Source organism: Caretta caretta, chromosome 10 (assembly GCF_965140235.1).
Source record: "Caretta caretta isolate rCarCar2 chromosome 10, rCarCar1.hap1, whole genome shotgun sequence".
Classification (NCBI taxonomy): Eukaryota; Metazoa; Chordata; order Testudines; family Cheloniidae; genus Caretta; species Caretta caretta.
In genome coordinates this window covers 84459971-84476597 of record NC_134215.1, presented here as the reverse complement: position 1 = coordinate 84476597, position 16627 = coordinate 84459971, and the positions used below count along the sequence as shown (strand labels likewise).

The 16627-nt window shown below is 55.5% G+C and overlaps 1 protein-coding gene across 1 annotated transcript; it reads right to left on the bottom strand.

Moving 5' to 3' along the window:
* Nucleotides 1–5190: 5190 nt before the first annotated feature.
* Nucleotides 5191–15924, bottom strand: ANKRD34C (ankyrin repeat domain 34C). The gene is made up of 2 exons (XM_048865891.2): nucleotides 15823–15924; nucleotides 5191–9116 (listed from the first exon to the last, which is right to left on the bottom strand). Exon 2 carries the CDS (start codon nucleotides 9066–9068, stop codon nucleotides 7383–7385), a length of 1686 nt encoding a protein of 561 aa, XP_048721848.2. The 5' UTR covers nucleotides 9069–9116; nucleotides 15823–15924; the 3' UTR covers nucleotides 5191–7382.
* Nucleotides 15925–16627: the final 703 nt, after the last annotated feature.

The following is a 16627-nucleotide window of genomic DNA, read 5'->3' as shown; positions in this document are numbered from 1 at the left end:
AAACTCCCTCCAGCCCCTCCTCCTCTGGGCTTTGTGCCTTTCCCGGGCCAGGAGGTCACCTGATTCCTTTGTTCTCCAACCCTTTAGCTCTCACCTTGCAGGGGGGAAGGGCCCAGGCCATCAGTGGCCAGGAAACAGGGTGTCGGCCATTCTCTGTGTCCAGACCCCTGCACACACCTGCCCTCTAGGGCTCTGCAATGATCATACACCCTTACCCCACCCCCTAGATACTTAAGAACTGCCTAGGGGAAACTGAGGCACCCCCACACTATTCAGAGGAAACACTGAGAACAGTCCCGCTTCGTCACAGAGGGACTGTGGGAGCCTGAGTCCCAGGGAATCCATCACAACCAGTTTCAGAGTTGCAGCCGTGTTAGTCTGTATTCGCAAAAGGAAAAGCAGTACGTGTGGCACCTTAGAGACTAACCAATTTATTTGAGCATGAGCTTTCGTGAGCTACAGCTCACTTCATCAGATGTATGCCCCCCCCATGCACCCTCTAAGAGGCTGTGGGGTCGGATCACTCCCCGGTGGAAAATCCAGTGGGAATTCCCCTGGTAGCCTTTCTGAGGAAGCCTCCACTTCCCAGCAGGGCCGGATCCCTGCCTAGCACTGCTCTCCAGCCCCAAGGGGCCCAACCGGACATGGGGCATGCGGGCGCTTCTCTGGAAACTGTCCACCTCTGACTGGAATAGCTCATGCCCCAGTGGGGCAAAGGCCAGGCGCCAGTGAGTAGCCAGAACCGAAAGGGAGCCCCACAAGTTTCATTCTCCCAGAGGCTGGGCTGCAACGTGGCAGCTCTCGCTTGGCCGGCCCCAGGGGATGCTGGCACACCTTGCTGTTTGTCCTGGGGGCCTGCTGCCCTTTGCAGCCCGGCGATGGCAGGACACTGGAGCAAATGTGATCTGCCAGAGGAGTGAATGGGCCTCTGGATGACTCCCCCTGCATGGAAATGTTGCCCTCCTTCACTGCGAGGGGGGGGGGGTGAGGTGGGCTGCTGGGAATTCCTGAGCAGCCAAAGGGGAGACCCCAGTGGAGGGTCTCTGCCCTGGAATGGGAACGGGGTTAGAATCTGTAACTGGACCCAGGTAGTCCATGGCTGCCTTTGGGCTAAAGGAAACCATCTGCTCAGTTTGAACCCTAGTAGAGGGGCAAGGAACCAAACCGATGAGACAAGCCACAGCCCTCACCCGGCGCCATGGACCCGCCCGTTTTAGGAAGGGGATGTCTCCACTCCCTTCCCTTAGGGCCGCAGGCCTGAGCCAAGCCCCCGGGAAGTCAGAGGAAAGACTCCCATCGACTTGGCTTGGCTTTGGATAGGGCCTTCAGGCTGGTGGGCCTGGCCCAGCAGCGACCCAGTGGGTATTGCAACAGCAGAGCTATTCACCTGCTTGCCCTTTGCTCACTCGCCCCAGTGCTATGGGAAAAGCTGGGGCTTCACAGTCTCAGGGGCGTTTGCTGATCCTGTGCAGCTCGGTCAGCTGGGTGCCAGGGGGATGGGGCGTGTGGGGAGGGAAGAGCCCCCGGTTGGGCGGGAAGGGGCCCTGGGGACTGGGCAGGTGATGCTTGGCCTTGGGCGTGAGCACTGAGCCAACCTGCCAGTGCGGTGCTAGGGGAGCGGGGCCTGTCGCAGCTCCAGTGTCAGAAAGAGGAGCGCAAAACTTGATGCCAATTTTGCAGCCAACTCTAGATGGAAGCACCAGGGTGTAAAACCAGGGATCTGGCTGCCTGTGGTCAGAAGTGGTCCCCTGCTACCTTCACAGGAGAGGAAGCGTTAGGAGTGTTAGTTACAAATTACAGTGTGGCTAATATACTCTGAAAACAGAATTTGCCCTGGGTTACTCTAAAGCCCACCTAATGTTTCAGTTCGGTACAAAATTCTCCTTTGCAGGCTTGGGACCTTAACTTCCCAGCTGTCCTGCAGGATGAGTTCCACTGAATAATGCTGGGCTGATTTCCTGTGGCTGGGTGGGAAGGTGCCCGCTGCCCACCAGTGGCTAACTGGCCCTACAGGCTGTCACGTTATTGACTTGAACTGGGACTGTATAGAACATGGTTGCAACCAAGGTCCTGTAGTGGCACCAAATCTTCGTATAAAGGGGGTCAAATAAGGTGTCTAAGACAAGGTGTCTAAGGTTGGCTGGTTAGGATTATGCTATCTCTATGCATGTATCATTTTGGTATTTAAAGTTATAAGTATTGTCTCTGTACTGTCTGTAGCTCAAACTTGTGCTGTGTTTCTGGGTGACACCCCAGACAAGCTGGTGTCAGCTCTGCCTAGCCTGCTGGATGGCCCATTAAGGACCATCAGCTACACACCTGACCCATTGAGAGAAGGCAGACACACCTGGGGACTCAGCCAAGCATGCAGGGACCTGCCTATGGACAGAACTCTGAGGTTTTTCCAGGCCATGGGATGGGCAGCTTGTCTTTGGGACAAAAAGCAGAGACCACATGGCAAGAGACTACACAAAGCTGCTGCAGCTCCTCCATGTGGTCTTCAATCCTGCTTCCTACCTCTGGAGGGACTTTGCTACAATTGGAAGCTCTACACAAAGGACTGAAGGACCCACCCCAGCTGGGGATGTTCTCCAGAGACTTGATTTGAACCTGCAGCTTATTCCATCACTGCTACAAGCCTGAACCAAGAACTTTGCCATTACTGTTTGTCATTGATTCCGTTTAACCAATCCTAGCTCTCATCGCTATCTGTTTCCTTTTATGAGTAAACCTTTAGATTTTAGATTCTAAACGATTGGCAGCAGCGTGATTTGTGGGTAAGATCTGATTTGTATATTGACCTGGGTCTGGGGCTTGGTCCTTTGGGATCGAGAGAACCTCTTTTCTTTCTTTATATTTGTTATAAATATAAAGGGAAGTGTGAACACCTTTAAAATCCCTCCTGGCCAGAGGAAAAACCCTTTCACCTGTAAAGGGTTAAGAAGCTTGGATAACCTTGCTGGCACCTGACCACAATGACCAATGAGGAGACAAGATACTTTCAAAAGCTGGAAGGGGGAGAAACAAAGGCTCTCTCTGTCTGTGTGATGCTTTTGCTGGGGACAGAACAGGAATGGAGTCTTAGAACTTAGTAAGTAATCTAGCTAGATATGTGTTAGATTCTGATTTCTTTAAATGGCTTGTTAGGATATAGATATTCAGGCCTGTCTGCAAAGGCCTGTACTTTAAGACTTTAGGTGTATTCTTATCACTTGGCTAGTTCTAGAGGTATAAAAGAGAGAATCAAAATCACTGTCTGCCGGTGTAAGAGCCTTCTCTCACTGTGACAGTCTGAGGCCCTGTTCTTAGGCTAAGGCCTCTGGCTAAGCAGCAGAGGCAGCCATAAGCTGGGAAGTGACCGGTCACCTCCTCACATTCCAAACTAGTCACATTGAAATAAGGTGCTATTGGGCTGTTAGGAATACAGTCCTGTCCTGATAATGCCTGTCGCCTCCGGAGAAAGGGAAGTGCCTAGAAGATGTAAAAGGAAACTTAGTTTGATAGCATCCTGCCTGGCAAGAACTCGCTTATCAATAGCTGGGATGAGAAATCCTCACTTCTGTATTGTTTTGTCATTATAGTTCCCACTCTGCTATTGTTTGTCTGTATAATCTCTGTCTGATTCTGTGATTGTTTCTGTCTGCTGTATAATTAATTTTGCTGGGTGTAAACTAATTAAGGTGGTGGGATATAATTGGTTACATAATCATGTTACAATATGTTAGGATTGGTTAGTTAAATTTCAGGAAAATGTCTGCAGTCAATCAGGAAGTGAGTGGGTGGGTGTGGGGAGGTCAGAAATGGGAACAGGGAATGGGGGTGGGGAAAATGGAATCATGTTTTGCTAAGGGGGGTGGAATGGGAACAGGGACACAGGTGTAAGGCTCTCTGGTGTCAGAGCTGGGAAGGGGGACACTAAGGAAGCAAACTGGAATCATGCTTGCTGGAAGTTCACCCCAATAAACATCGAATTGTTTGCACCTTTGGACTTTGGGTATTGTTGCTCTCTGTTCATGCGAGAAGGACCAGGGAAGGAAGCGGGTGAAGGAATAAGCCCTCTAACATGGCTGATAAAATAAGCTGTGCTGAATGGAATGGATATTCCTGTTTTTGTGTCTTTTTGTAACTTAAGGTTTTGCCTAGAGGGATTCTCTATGTTTTGAATCTGATTATCCTGTAAGGTACTTACCATCCTGATTTTTACAGAGGTGATTCTGTTACTTCAATTAAAATTCTTCTTTTAAGAACCTGATTGCTGCTCCTTTGTTCTTAAGATTCAAGGGTTTGGGTCTGTGTTCACCTATGCAAATTGGTGAGGATTTTTATCAAGCCTTCCCCAGGAAAGGGGTGTAGGGTTTGGGGAGGATTTTTGGGGGAAAGACGTTTCCAAGCGGGCTCTTTCCTGGTTATGTATCTGTTAGATGCTTGGTGGTGGCAGCAATCAAGTCCAAGGGCAAAAGGTAAAATAGTTTGCACCTTGGGGAAGTTTTAACCTAAGCTGGTAAAAATAAGCTTAGGGGGTTTTCATGCAGGTCCCCACCTCTGTACCCTAGAGTTCAGAGTGGGGAAGGAACCTTGACAGGGGTATTGGTTTTCATCACCATTTGTCCCCATAACGAGTGGCACTGGTGGGGATACGGGGAAACTGGAGTGTCTAAGGGAACTGCTTGTGCGACTTGTGGTTAGCCAGTGGGGTGAGACCAAAGTCCTCTCTGTCTGTCTGTCTGGTTTGCCTTGGTGTGCACAGAAACCCCAGCCTTGGGCTGTCACTGCCCGGCTTGAAGCAATTTGTCCTGAATTGGCCCTCTCCGTTGGGTCCCGCCAGGACCAGTGTCATTACACAGGCACATTTCATTGATAACCTCGGGGGAGGAGTGGTGCAGTTCAGAGGAATGTTACCCTGTTTATTAATAGGACAGGTAATAAAGTCTAAACTATCCCACAGTATCTTCAAACATCTTTGTCTGCACAGGCACGCTTTAAAATGTAACAAACAATATCACAATATGTTACGCTAAAGGAGAACGTGGCATATTTCCAATCCAATGTACATTGCGCAGGAAGCTCAAAACATACCACCTGCGTTCTGCAGGGCACCATTGTCCTAAATCAGTTGCGAAGGACGTTCACCGTCAGAAAAAAAAAGAGATTGTAATATCTAGGAATGACCAGAAGTGGCGAACTGTAGGCTTGAAATCCTCAATCTAAAATATATTTCAACAGACACTTCATTACAACAGGGAGAATATGCCTCAAGTTCCATAGAGAAGACACTTGACTTACAGTAAGTATAAACCTTAAAGCTCTAAAAATGTAAGCTCACCTTCGATCTAAAGAGGGTATTGAAATCTGAAATGCACGTTGAAAGAATGTTCTTGTGCAGTTTAAAGCACAGCTCAAGGCTGCTTTGGGCAGGAACCTTGGAAGGTTTTGCAACAGCCTAGAGAACGGCTAGTGCACTGGGGAAGGTACGAGCATCCTCGGGAGAGCTGCAAGAGGGGACTAAATGAAACGCGTAATTTGGCTGGCCGGGGCAATGACACAAGGACACAGTGCCATAGGTCGCAGTGAGGTACGTGCCAGGTACGGCTGGGCTGGGCTGGCAGCGAGAGTCAGGATATTGAGGCATTCATGAGCTAAGCCTGTGGCCGTTCTCCTCAGTTGGGGTAAACTCGTGACACGTGTTTAAGGGAGATGAACAATCCAAACCGTGGGCGCCAGGGTTAGAAGGAGATTTCCCCTCCAGCAGAGGTTCTGGCTGAGTGGGGTTTAGCTGAGCACCTACATGCCAAACCAGTCCACTCGCCTACCCATATCCACCCCCGTACCAGATGGGGAGAAACACTTCTGGGAGTGGGGGAGTGCAGAGCGCTGAGATGGGGTTAGCTGCCCCAGGCCTTGCTGTCCTGACAAAGCAGCTGCAGTCGGTCTCTATTTAGGCCCCAATCCTGTAATGGGATGCCCGTGCAGAGATCTGGGGGGGGTGGCTAGATCAGTAAAACGCCCCGATCCTTGGCTGCAGGTGTAGAATGCACAGTGCAGCTCAGAGGGGTGTTGGCTCAAGGCATCTTTACCCTCCCCCAGGCCTGGACTGGCCTTAAACAGGCTGGTCCCACATCATGAGTTAGAGCAGCCTGAAGGCTGCGCCAATTTGTGCTGCTGCCAGTGGCCCCAAGGGCCTGTTGTGGCAGCTGTGCTCAGCAGGGAGAGATCAGGAGCTGCTGTGCTGTCACCAGAGGGTCCCCCTATGCTGGGCTGAATGGGCTTGGGGCCCCTTTGTGCCCCAGGTGCAGCCGCAGTGAAGCCAAGGGTGAGGGCCTTGCCCATGTCACCATGGATGCAGCGGGTGGGGGCTGATCCTGCAGCCCCTCACTCACCACCTGCAGCTGGCCGGGAACCCAGCGAGGGGCTCCCCCACAGCCTCTCGAGGGCGGGGGCTATGTGCTGTTGGGGGGGCCCTTTGGGGGCTGGGGTCAGATGGCCATGGGGTAGAAATCCTCTGAGCCTCCCTGATTGGAACAGAGCCAGTAGCAGCATGTGACTTAAATGGCCAAGCACCTCCCAGGAGCAGAGCACGGGGCTGAATTCCCCATGAGCCCTTGGCCCGAGACATGGGCCCTGCTCTGCTCCACACTCCGGGTCCCCTTCCCCGAGAAAAGACCTCGCCGAGTCCCCGCCCTTCCCACGGGCTAGAGATGGGGAATGCTGCCCGCCTTCCCTGCCAGGCAGCGCAGTGCCCACAGCAGAGCATCTCGCCAAGCAATGGGGGGCCTGGCAGCCTCAGTGGCTGATTTCCCCCCTGGTGCAGTCCTGTTGCTTGCACTGGAGTGTCACCAGGAGCGGATCTGCTCCATTCTCCGGCCTGTTAAAGTGCTAAGATTTCTTGGAAGTCCTGTCCCTTCTCCGGCTCAGGGCAGGTGTCAATACATTCAGCGGGTCAGGGGTGCTGGGCTCTTCCTCCCCCTGGCAGCAGGAAGCCCTGCTCTGTTTCTGGTAGGCACTTGAGAAGTACACCAGCCCCACGGGCACTGGCAATCCCAGGACTGTTTCCATGGGGGTGGGAAAGACTAGAGATTAAGGACAGAGAATTGGAGAACGAATGAATGGGGATCATGTTCTTTTGTGTGTCTCACACTCTAGGTTCCTCTATGATCAACTCTTCACCGGATCCATCCTGCGGAACAAGCCCAGACCTGGGGCACTCGTGGAGAAACGTTTTTAGTACTTGGTGCCGATTCCCCCCGTTTGTACCTGGTGGTGTCCCCACAGCTGGGCAACGAGATTGTAAAATGCTCCTGGCTTGGCCCCGGCGCCCAGACCTCTGCAAGGTGCAAGGCTGTGGGGATCTGACCCCTGCCCTGCCCCTCCTGGAGTGGGGGGTGTCAGCCGCAGGGACACCCTGCTCTCTTGTGCTCCACCCGGGGGGCCTTGTGCGTGTTTATGGAAAATCCATTGAAATACAAACTACGGGCCACTATTTCCTCAAAATTGGAGAGTTGTTTCATCTGCTGAACCTGCATCGAGTGTCTTCGAAGCAGCTTCTTCTTGGTTCGCAAGTCTCCCGTTCTCGGTGAACTCGGAGCAGCAGCCACTATGGGTTTGAAGCCCCCAGCGAGCGGGGAAGCCGGTTTGCTGTAAGAGCCGACGTTGGGAATTGGCGGGTTGGGGTTTACATTCAAAGGAGGCAAATACCCTGGTCGGGTATGAGAAATGTGATCGAGCAGGAGTGTCCCAGAGCCACGTCTTTCCAGCAAATTGGGTGGCCTGCGGCGACTGGTGCCGGGAGACGTGCTGGACATGCTGTCCAGGGATTCCCAGGAGCTGTTGGACTTAGCCAAATGGGAACTAGTGAGCTGTTTTCTCTCCAAAGGCACCTTCCCCGCATCGGCCAGAATGGAGCTGGAGTCACAGTAGAGCTGTGAATCCGAATCGTAATGCGCAGTGCCCAGCCTTCTCCGAGGCAGGGTGTCTTTGCAGGCTGCGGAGCCCGAGCCGGTGGAGCTGGGGTTCTCTGGCTCAGCAGGGACAGCGCCCCTCCTGGCTACGCGCTGAGGAAGGGCCTGAGTTTTGTCATAGGATGGTTTCCTTGATCCCGGCACAGAAGTTGCTGGGATCTTCAGATCCTGGTCATCCCCCAAAGGGAAGAGGGACAAGTCGCTACCCTTCCTGCTGCCGTTCCTGGGTAAGGAACCCTTTCTGCGGAGCGACAAGTCATTGATGCCCAGGATGATTTCCTCATCTGTACGCACCGTCTTGGCCTCGTCCAGATGGGCAGAGGAGGCGAGAACAGAAGGTGCAACCAAGCCCCAGGGTTCCGATTGCAGCCTCTTCAGCTGCGGCAGACGGGCTCTTCTGGGGTTGCAGAATTTCCTGGTCGGAGAGCAGGGCTCGTGAAGGGCCTGGGCCAGCTGGCACCCGCTGGCATGTGCGGGGTGGAAGCGGAAGAAGGGCTCTTCCTTCGCAGCGGCTGAGGCCCCTGAAGTGGGCACTTTCAATTCGGTCTCCGAAGGCGTCATGCACACGCCCGGGCGCCGCCTCTCCCCTGGCTCTGGCGATGGCGGGATGTTAAGGTATTGTTGGGTGGCCGTGGTACCTGAAGAGGACTTGTCCATAGTTATAATGATCACCTCCTTCCCCTTAGCTCTGCAGGCTCTCAGGAGATGTTTCAGCACGTCCTGGTCATGTGCATTGACCGCGTAAACCAGAGCAGAGGCTCCAGAATGATCTTCTAGGCTCGGGTCTGCTCCGTTCTCCAGCAGCAGAGAAATGACCTCTTTCCCAGCTCCTCTGAGGCACGCATGCATCAGGGCTGTTCTGCCGGCTTTGTCCTGGATGTTGGGGTCAGCCCCATAATCCAGCAGATACTTCACCATCCGGGCTTTGTCTGTGCTCTGCTGATCCACGTGTTTAGTGAGGCAGGCCACCATGAGAGCGGTCTCTCCCTTCTCGTTGCTTTCATTAATGTAGGCCCCACCTTCTAGTAAGAGCCTGGCCAGCCGGAGTCTGCCTAGCCACACCGCCTTGAGCAGGGAATTCCCATCCGTCCGCAGCTCCATCATTTCATCCATCGCACCAGCGAGTGTCTATTGGCTGGGAAAGGCAAAGGCAACCGGCACCTGTTAAAGCAACAGAGAAACCAGCCTCAGCACCTGTTCTCAAAGGCCTGGCTCTGTGATCTGGGCTCTTCCCCGGTTCCCCAGGGCATGCCACACTGGCTTCGGGCATCTCCTTTCTAAGGCAGGCAATAAAACCAGCAGTGAACTCTCCACAGGGCAGGGGCTGATCTGTGCAGCACCCGCATGGTGCAGGCCCCTGGCCAATAATAGCTGAACTGAGATGGAGAAACGGGTATTTATGCTCTCATTTAGTCTCCATGGAAAACCACCGCTGTTAAAAGTTTCACAAAAAGAAAAGGAGGACTTGTGGCACCTTAGAGACTAACCAATTTATTTGAGCATGAGCTTTCATGAGCTACAGCTCACTTCATCGGATGCATACCGTGGAAACTGCAGAAGACATTATATACACACAGAGACCATGAAACAATACCTCCTCCCACCCCACTCTCCTGCTGGTAATAGCTTATCTAAACTGATCATCAAGTTGGGCCACACACACACAAAAACTCACTCTCCTGCTGGTAATAGCTCATCCAAAGTGACCACTCTCCCTACAATGTGCATGATAATCAAGGTGGGCCATTTCCAGCACAAATCCAGGTTTTCTCACCCCCCCCCTCCAACAAACTCACTCTCCTGCTGGCAATAGCTCATCCAAACTGACCACTCTCCTTACAATGTGCATGATAATCAAGGTGGGCCATTTCCAGCACAAATCCAAGTTTAACCAGAACGTCGGGGGGGGTGGTGGTAGAAAAAAACAAGGGGAAATAGGCTACCTTGCATAATGACTTAGCCACTCCCAGTCCCTATTTAAGCCTAAATTAATAGTATCCAATTTGCAAATTGATATATATGTGATATGTGATATATGCCATCATGTGCCAGCAATGCCCCTCTGCCATTTACATTGGTCACACTGGACAGTCTCTACGTAAAAGAATAAATGGACACAAATCAGATGTCAAGAATTTATAACATTCATAAACCAGTCGGAGAACACTTCAATCTCTCTGGTCACGCAATCACAGACATGAAGGTCGCTATCTTACAACAAAAAAAACTTCAAATCCAGACTCCAGTGAGAAACTGCTGAATTGGAATTCATTTGCAAATTGGATACTATTAATTTAGGCTTAAATAGAGACTGGGAGTAGCTAAGTCATTATGCAAGGTAGCCTATTTTCCCCTTGTTTTTTTCTACCACCTCCCCCCCGACGTTCTGGTTAAACTTGGATTTATGCTGGAAATGGCCCACCTTGATTATCATGCACATTGTAGGGAGAGTGGTCACTTTGGATGAGCTATTACCAGCAGGAGAATGAGTTTGTGTGTCTGTGTGTGTGGCCCAACTTGATGATCAGTTTAGATAAGCTATTACCAGCAGGAGAGTGGGGTGGGAGGAGGTATTGTTTCATGGTCTCTGTGTATATAATGTCTTCTGCAGTTTCCACAGTATGCATCCAATGAAGTGGGCTGTAGCTCACGAAAGCTCATGCTCAAATAAATTGGTTAGTCTCTAAGGTGCCACAAGTACTCCTTTTCTTTTTGCGAATACAGACTAACACGGCTGTTACTCTGAAACCTGTTAAAAGTTTGGAACTTTCTGCTGATTTGAAGTGAGCTTTATTCACACACCGTGAGATTTTTACAAGTGACTTTCAATGGGACCATGCTCTTCAATACCCAGATGAAGCCCAGGGAGAGTCTGAGATTTGTGCTCCTAAACCCTTTAGGTGCTTGTGAAAATCTCTCCCGTCACTCGTACTCTCAGCAATTGGACTCACTTTGATTGCCTTCCATTGCTTTGTGTCAGTCCCAGAAATGCCTTTCTTGTACTAGCCCCTTGATACCATGGGGACGGGCACTGGAGAAGAACTTGAGCCGGATGGGCAAACTTGTGTGGTTCTCTGCAGTATGGCCTCCTCCCTGCCGGCAGAGATCTGCTTGATTGGCCTGGCCTTGGCCTCCTTTCTCACTGTGCTACTCGCACTCTGGCCCTGGGCTCATGCTGGCCTGCTGGGCTTTGTGCTTCCTCTCCTGTGCGCTTAGCCCATGTGAAGAGTCTCAAGGCCTTGGCTCATTATTACCCATCAGCCACTTAGCTGCCCCCAGCCCACTGTACAGGCATCACCTCCGAGGTGTTTGCTCTCTCTCTTTATCCTGGCTGCCTCTCACCCAGTTTCGCTTCCTTAGTAAATGTGCTAACAGCTGGAGGCTGCCCGGGAATGTAGATTACCTTCCGGCAGGGCCCTGCTATGCCAGGAGTCCCAATGCTGACCCCTCTCTCCACGCTCCTACCCCCGTCACATGAGGCCTGATCTGAACCCTATTGAAATTAGCCCCTTGGCCTAGTGTCGTATCGCTAGGGCAGAGTGTGTCCCATCCATACACGATGTTTGAATCCATTCCAGCACCTCCTCCCGTAAATCTACACTGGCCCCACGCAGTAAATCCGTCCCTTACGTGAGTGGGCAGCACAGGCCCCCCGGAAATACAGAGAGGAGTTTGGTCGTCTCACCATGGCCTACGGGGCCTGGTCCGAAATCGTGCAATGCCCAAACGTCCTCTTACGATGACCTTGTACTAATGCTCAGGTGCGCCCTGCCCTGCGTGGTGGGCGCCAAACTCATGGGATGGGATCTGGGGGGTGGACGGAAAAGGTGGATACATTGGGACATCCCCTCAGCATGACTCACTGGCCACAGGGAATGAGTGGAGCTCTGTGTGACCAGAGTCATGATCCTGAATTGCTGCTACGCCGAGGAACCCCAACTGTCCCTCCACAGCTTGGAGGCCTCCTGGAAGACTACCTGTGCACGGCCCGTGGAGCCTCACAGGAATGCTGCCCGCTGTGGTGATGAGATGGGAAAGGGCCTAGGAAGGCAGGGCCTGAGGGTGGTGACCCCAAATCCATAGAAATGGTCTGTCTCCTGGATCTTCATCCACTGGATGGTCAGCGGGCCTTGCAGTCTGTTTGCTTCACACCTGCACTTACTCTTCCTACGAGAGGTATCCCTAGCCACCCAGGTGTGGTCACACCTCCCCTTCCATACCTTGAGCTGTGAAGAGAAGCATCTGGACCTGACGTATGTTTCTAACTCTTCTGCCACCAGTTCCCCTGTTAATGTTTATGAAATCCTGCCCACGGCTGAACTCGGGTCTGTATGTCTGCGTCCCCATCACCACAGTACCTTAGGCCCCAGCTGTGTATAGTGCAAGGGTGCCGTTTCCTGGGTTCTCCCTTTCCTACACGTAAGGCCTGCCTTCTCTGCTGCAGGGCAAGTCCCGTCATATAAAAGCTCGCCCGCACTCCCCGGGTCATCGCGACACCTTGTCGCCCTCCGCTCTCCAGGGGAGACTGGGGCAAACTCTGTAGGGACAGTGCATCCCCCTCATTTTCCTGGGTGGGCCTCTGGGCCCTGACTGTATTTTTAAGGTGCGTGTATCCTTGGCCCTTTTCATTTCCTGCTTGTGCTCCACTGGGTCCTGTACCTGCAAGTAGTTATGTCTGGAGACACATGGAGCTACTGCCATGTTTGGTGTTTCCTTGTCTCTTCCTCTGGCCTGAGATCCAAGGAGAACTCAGACCTGCCCGTTTGCCCAGGAGGGATGATGGTGCCTGGGAACAGAAATGCTCTACAGCTACCTAATGTGGACAGCTCACAAGCTTCCTGGTGGGGCTTTGATCTCACCAGCTCGCTCAGAACAGCTGCTGCCATGTGCTGAGTGTGCGGGTTCTAGCGTGGGCCTTGGCTGCAGTGGTGTCTAAATTCCCCCTACATTTGGCCTGCTTTTCAGTGGGGCCTCCTGCCCGAGCACTGTACCAGGGTGGCCTGTCCCATGCAGGAGTGTAGGGACGAGGGGTCAGCCAGCCCCTGCTGCGTGGCCGGCCCTGTATGCTTTGGGGAGTTGTGAGGTACACAAGGGCCCAGGTTATGTCAGAAGCAGGGTCCTTGGAGAGAGGAGGCAAGCTCCAGTGTTTGGGGAAAACCCCAGGCTCTTGTTCCGTGCACAGCCCAGGACCAGGAGCCTTGTGCTGCAGGGCGGGGAACGGTGCCCCTCTCCCAGCCAACCAGGAGGGCCGGAGTCCTGCCTAGGACAGCCTGGAGTGGGGGACAGCCACAGCTGCCCTCCATAGTAACCTGGCTCCAGAAGGAGGGCGGAAGGACTCCTGAATGTAGGAGAGGCCTGTCCGAATTAGCACCCCAGGAGGAGGGTTGGGTTGGCGGGGCTAAAGCGCTTTTTATCCAAAGGGAGATGCTTGTTCTCAGCTCGTGGGTCTGGGCGTAAACTACTGCAAGAACCAAGCGGTGGCCAGAGCAGTGTGCCCGAAGGGCCACAAGGGGGGGCGCTTGGACAGCCCACTGTTCCTAGCACACACCTGCGCCCTGGCAATCTGGGGAGCAGGTGGGGTCTCTGGAAAGCTGGGTACAAGCAAACAATCCGTGTGTTATTCCAGCTACAGGTAAAGACACACAGCGAGGGCCAAGGAACGCCGGCCGCGCTTACAGCCTGGGGGCCTCTCTCCTGGGAAGCAGGGACTGAAAAAGGGGCAGGGGTCAATCCGCTGAACATGGGCTCCCCGGGAGTTGCCACATGCGATGCATGAGCAAGGGACTCTCGCGTGGGAGCCGGGAGGTTATTTTCCCTCTGCGTGGATGCAAGCGCTGCTGCAATCCCCTGTCCAGTTCTGGTGCCCACAATTCGAGTTCAGTGATAAATGGAAGGGGTCAGGGATGATCTACAAGAATGGTTAAAGGATTAGAAAACCTGCCCCATGGTGATAGACTCCAGGAGCTCAATTTATTTAAGAACATAAAACGGCCCTCCTGGGTCCGGCCAAAGGTCCCTCCAGCCCAGTATCTTGTCTGCCGACAGTGGCCAGTGCCAGGTGCCCCAGAGGGAGTGAACCTAACAGGTAAGGACCTAGTGATCTCTCTCCTGCCATCCATCTCCACCCTCTGACAGACAGAGGCTAGGGACACCATTCCTCACCCATCCTGGCTAATAGCCATTAGTGGACTTAATCTCCATAAATGTAACCAGTTCTCTTTTAAACCCTGTTATAGTCCTAGCCTTCACAACCTCCTCAGGCAAGGAGTTCCACAGGTTGACTCTGTGCTGAATGAAGAACTTCCTTTTGTTTGTTTTAAACCTGCTGCCCATGAATTTCATTTGGTGGCCCCTAGTTCTTATCTTATGGGAACAAGTAAATAACCTTTTAGCTTCACAAAGAGGAGGATAAGGGGTGACTTGACGACCAACATGGGGAACAACTATTTGATAACGGGCTCTTCAGTCCCTACAACGTGACCCAGTGGCTGGAAGATGAAGCTAGACAAATTCAGTCTGGAAATAAGATGCCGGTTGTTACTGGTGAGAGTAATTAGCCATTGGACCCTTTCCCCCGGGGGCTGGTGGATCCTCCATCACTGGTCATTTTAAAGTCAGGACGGGATATTTTACTACAGGCCCAGCTCTCGGAGGTATGTGGGGCAGGTCTCAGGCCTACTAAGCAGGAGGCCAGGCTAACTGATCACAGCGATCCCTGCGGGCCCTGGCGTGTGCCCCCTTCCACCACTCGCCGGGAACCGAGTGGAGGGAACCCTCACAGCGGAAGCCCAAGGCAGCTGGGCACTTGCCTCCCTCAGGCCCCAGGGAGAATCCCAGGCTGAATGCAGGGCCAGGCTGACACCCCCGCTCAAGGCCGCTGCCGGCTGCAGAGGTCTGTGCGCAGTGTGCAAGCCGGGGAGGGACCCGGGGCACCCCTGGGACGGCCGGGGATGGGGGAACTCCCCCCCTCCCAGCTCAGGGCTGCAGCTCAGTGGCACCTGCAGCCTGCTCTGTCCTAGACCCAGAGAGTAGTGGGAATATGACTGTACCGTTGTGGGGGCAGGTCCCACAGCTGTGACCCGGGGGCTCTGGAAGGGCCTCCAGGGTAAGCGCCCAGACGTGAGACCTGCCCCGCAGGGAAGCTGCCGCTGACACCAGCTTAGCCCCCTGGCTCCTTCCTGTCTAAGCTGCGCTCTTTGGGCCAGTGCCCCTGAGCCAGGCGCCAGCCAGGGGACACTGCCCCCCACCCCCATGAGCATGGCCTGTCCCCCCGGCCCGGCAGGGACAGCTCGCCTCGGCCCCCGCGGGCCGCTCCCCAGCTATCCGGCTCGGCACAGCCCCTGCCTGCCACCCGCCAGGAGCCCCGCGGACCTTGGGAGCGACACGGGCGGACGGAGGGCCCCGGAGGCGCCGGGCCGGAGCCCCCAGGCGCGGGGGAAACCCGGAAACTTCGAGCCCCTGGCGCGGCAAGCGGGGCTGAGCACAAGCCGCCGGCGAGCGGCCGGAGCCGGGGGGGGACGGGGCGCAGCCCCGCGGGACTTCCCGTAGCGCCCGGGGCGTTAGGTGCTATGGGGCGAGGGGGGCCCGTCCCCCGCCTTTTCCCAGCTCTCTCCGCTCCCTCCCCGGGCTAGCTGCTGACCCGGCTCGGCCCCTCCGCACCCAGCGGGTCGGCGGGACCCGGCGCCGGGCACGGCGCTCCAGGCTGGAGCTGTCCAGCGGCCGGGAGCCCGGGAGCGGGCGCGGCGCCTCTCTCCATGGTGCTGACCAGCCGCCCGCGCCGCGCCCTGCCCCGCTCCCCGCCGCCCAGCCCCGGCCCCGGCCAGCGGCCCCGGCCCCGGCCCCGGCCCCGGCCAGCGGCCCCGGTTACCTGCTCCCGGCGGGGCGCATCCCGCCCGCTGGCTCCTGCCAGTTCAGGGGCCGCCGCCAGCGCGGGTCCCCAGGCGGCCCCTGCCGCGCTCCGGGGCGCCTCCGGCTTGGCCCCGGGCTGCGCCCTGCTGGCGACGCCCCGCGGCATGGCTGGCTCGGGCTCCACGGAGCCGCTGCCCGGCAGCTTGGTCCCGTCCTCTGGGAGCCGAGCGCCTGCGTGACGGGAGCGGGTCTGAGCTCGGTGCCCGGCCCCGACCTGCCCCTGCGCGGCCCCGACCTGCCCCTGCCCGGCTCCGACCTGCCCCTGCGCGGCCCCGACCTGCCCCTGCCCGGCCCCGACCTGCCCCTGCGAGGCCCCGACCTGCCCCTGCGCGGCTCCGACCTGCCCCTGCGCGGCCCCGACCTGCCCCTGCCCGGCCCCGACCTGCCCCTGCGAGGCCCAGACCTGCCCCTGCGCGGCCCCCAGCTGGCCCGGCGGCCCCCGGGCTCCTGGCCCTGCCCCGTGCGCCCCGCGGCGCCGCTGCCTCCCCGAGTCTCAAGCCTGGAGCTCCCGGTGCCCGTCAGAGCTGGCTGGGCAGCTGCAGCCCCGCCGCGTGGAGTCACGGGGGTGGGGGTGTCGGGGCGTGTGTGCAAAGGGGCCTGGAAGTGTGAGTCTGGGTGTGGCGGGGTGCGGTGAGCGTGTCGGTGTCCCACCGTGTGTGGCTGCCCATATGAGTTTGGAGACGCAACATCCTCCGCATTCCCTGGACATTCCCTGCTCCCTTCCCAGCTGCCGGCGCACCCACGGCCCTCAGCCCCTCAGCCCC